The 506-nt window shown below is 63.2% G+C and overlaps 1 protein-coding gene across 1 annotated transcript in view; it reads left to right on the forward strand.

The window, feature by feature from the left end:
* ZMYM3 (zinc finger, MYM-type 3) overlaps positions 1-55 on the forward strand; it is a 23634-nt gene extending 23579 nt beyond the window's left edge. Inside the window, exon 24 of the mRNA XM_010290786.1 lies at positions 1-55. This exon is cut by the window's left edge and continues 159 nt beyond it. Coding sequence (XP_010289088.1) covers positions 1-55 — 55 coding nt within the window.
* The last annotated feature ends 451 nt before the right edge of the window (positions 56-506 follow it).

The raw sequence follows: 506 nt of genomic DNA on the forward strand, positions 1-506 counted from the left end.
GGAGATCTACGAGGAGCACAGTCGGCTCAGCGGCCTGGAGGACGACATGGACTAAGAGTGAGGTGCTGCTGGGTTGGCTATGCTCCAGCCCTGGACGCCTCGTCTCCCTGCCTCCTGCTGCAGGGCAGGGGCCATGCAGTGCAGGAGGGGACGGTGCTGTGGTAGTGTCGTTCCTTCATTGTTACCAGACTTGGACATCCCATTCTGCTCATTACAGGCCTCTCCTACATACGTGGCCCCCATGCTCACCCCTGCCTCCTGTCCCAGCTGCTGGGTGAGCTGTCTTCCCCAGGGCCAGTCCCCACAGCACAGGGGTGGCAGAGCCCCCAGGGCATCTCCCCTTGCCCAGCCCTCTTCCCTTCCAGCCCTGACACTACCCCCTTCTCCCCCTGCCCCAGGGCAGGAACTGCACAACATGGCAGAGCGCTGTCTGGGACCAGCAGCCCCTGAGGCTTTTCAATCCTCGTTCCTTCAGCAACCCCTCGTGAGGCTGTGGGCACAGCCGG

The sequence above is a fragment of the Phaethon lepturus genome, unplaced genomic scaffold (assembly GCF_000687285.1).
Source record: "Phaethon lepturus isolate BGI_N335 unplaced genomic scaffold, ASM68728v1 scaffold9437, whole genome shotgun sequence".
Lineage (NCBI taxonomy): Eukaryota > Metazoa > Chordata > Aves > Phaethontiformes > Phaethontidae > Phaethon > Phaethon lepturus.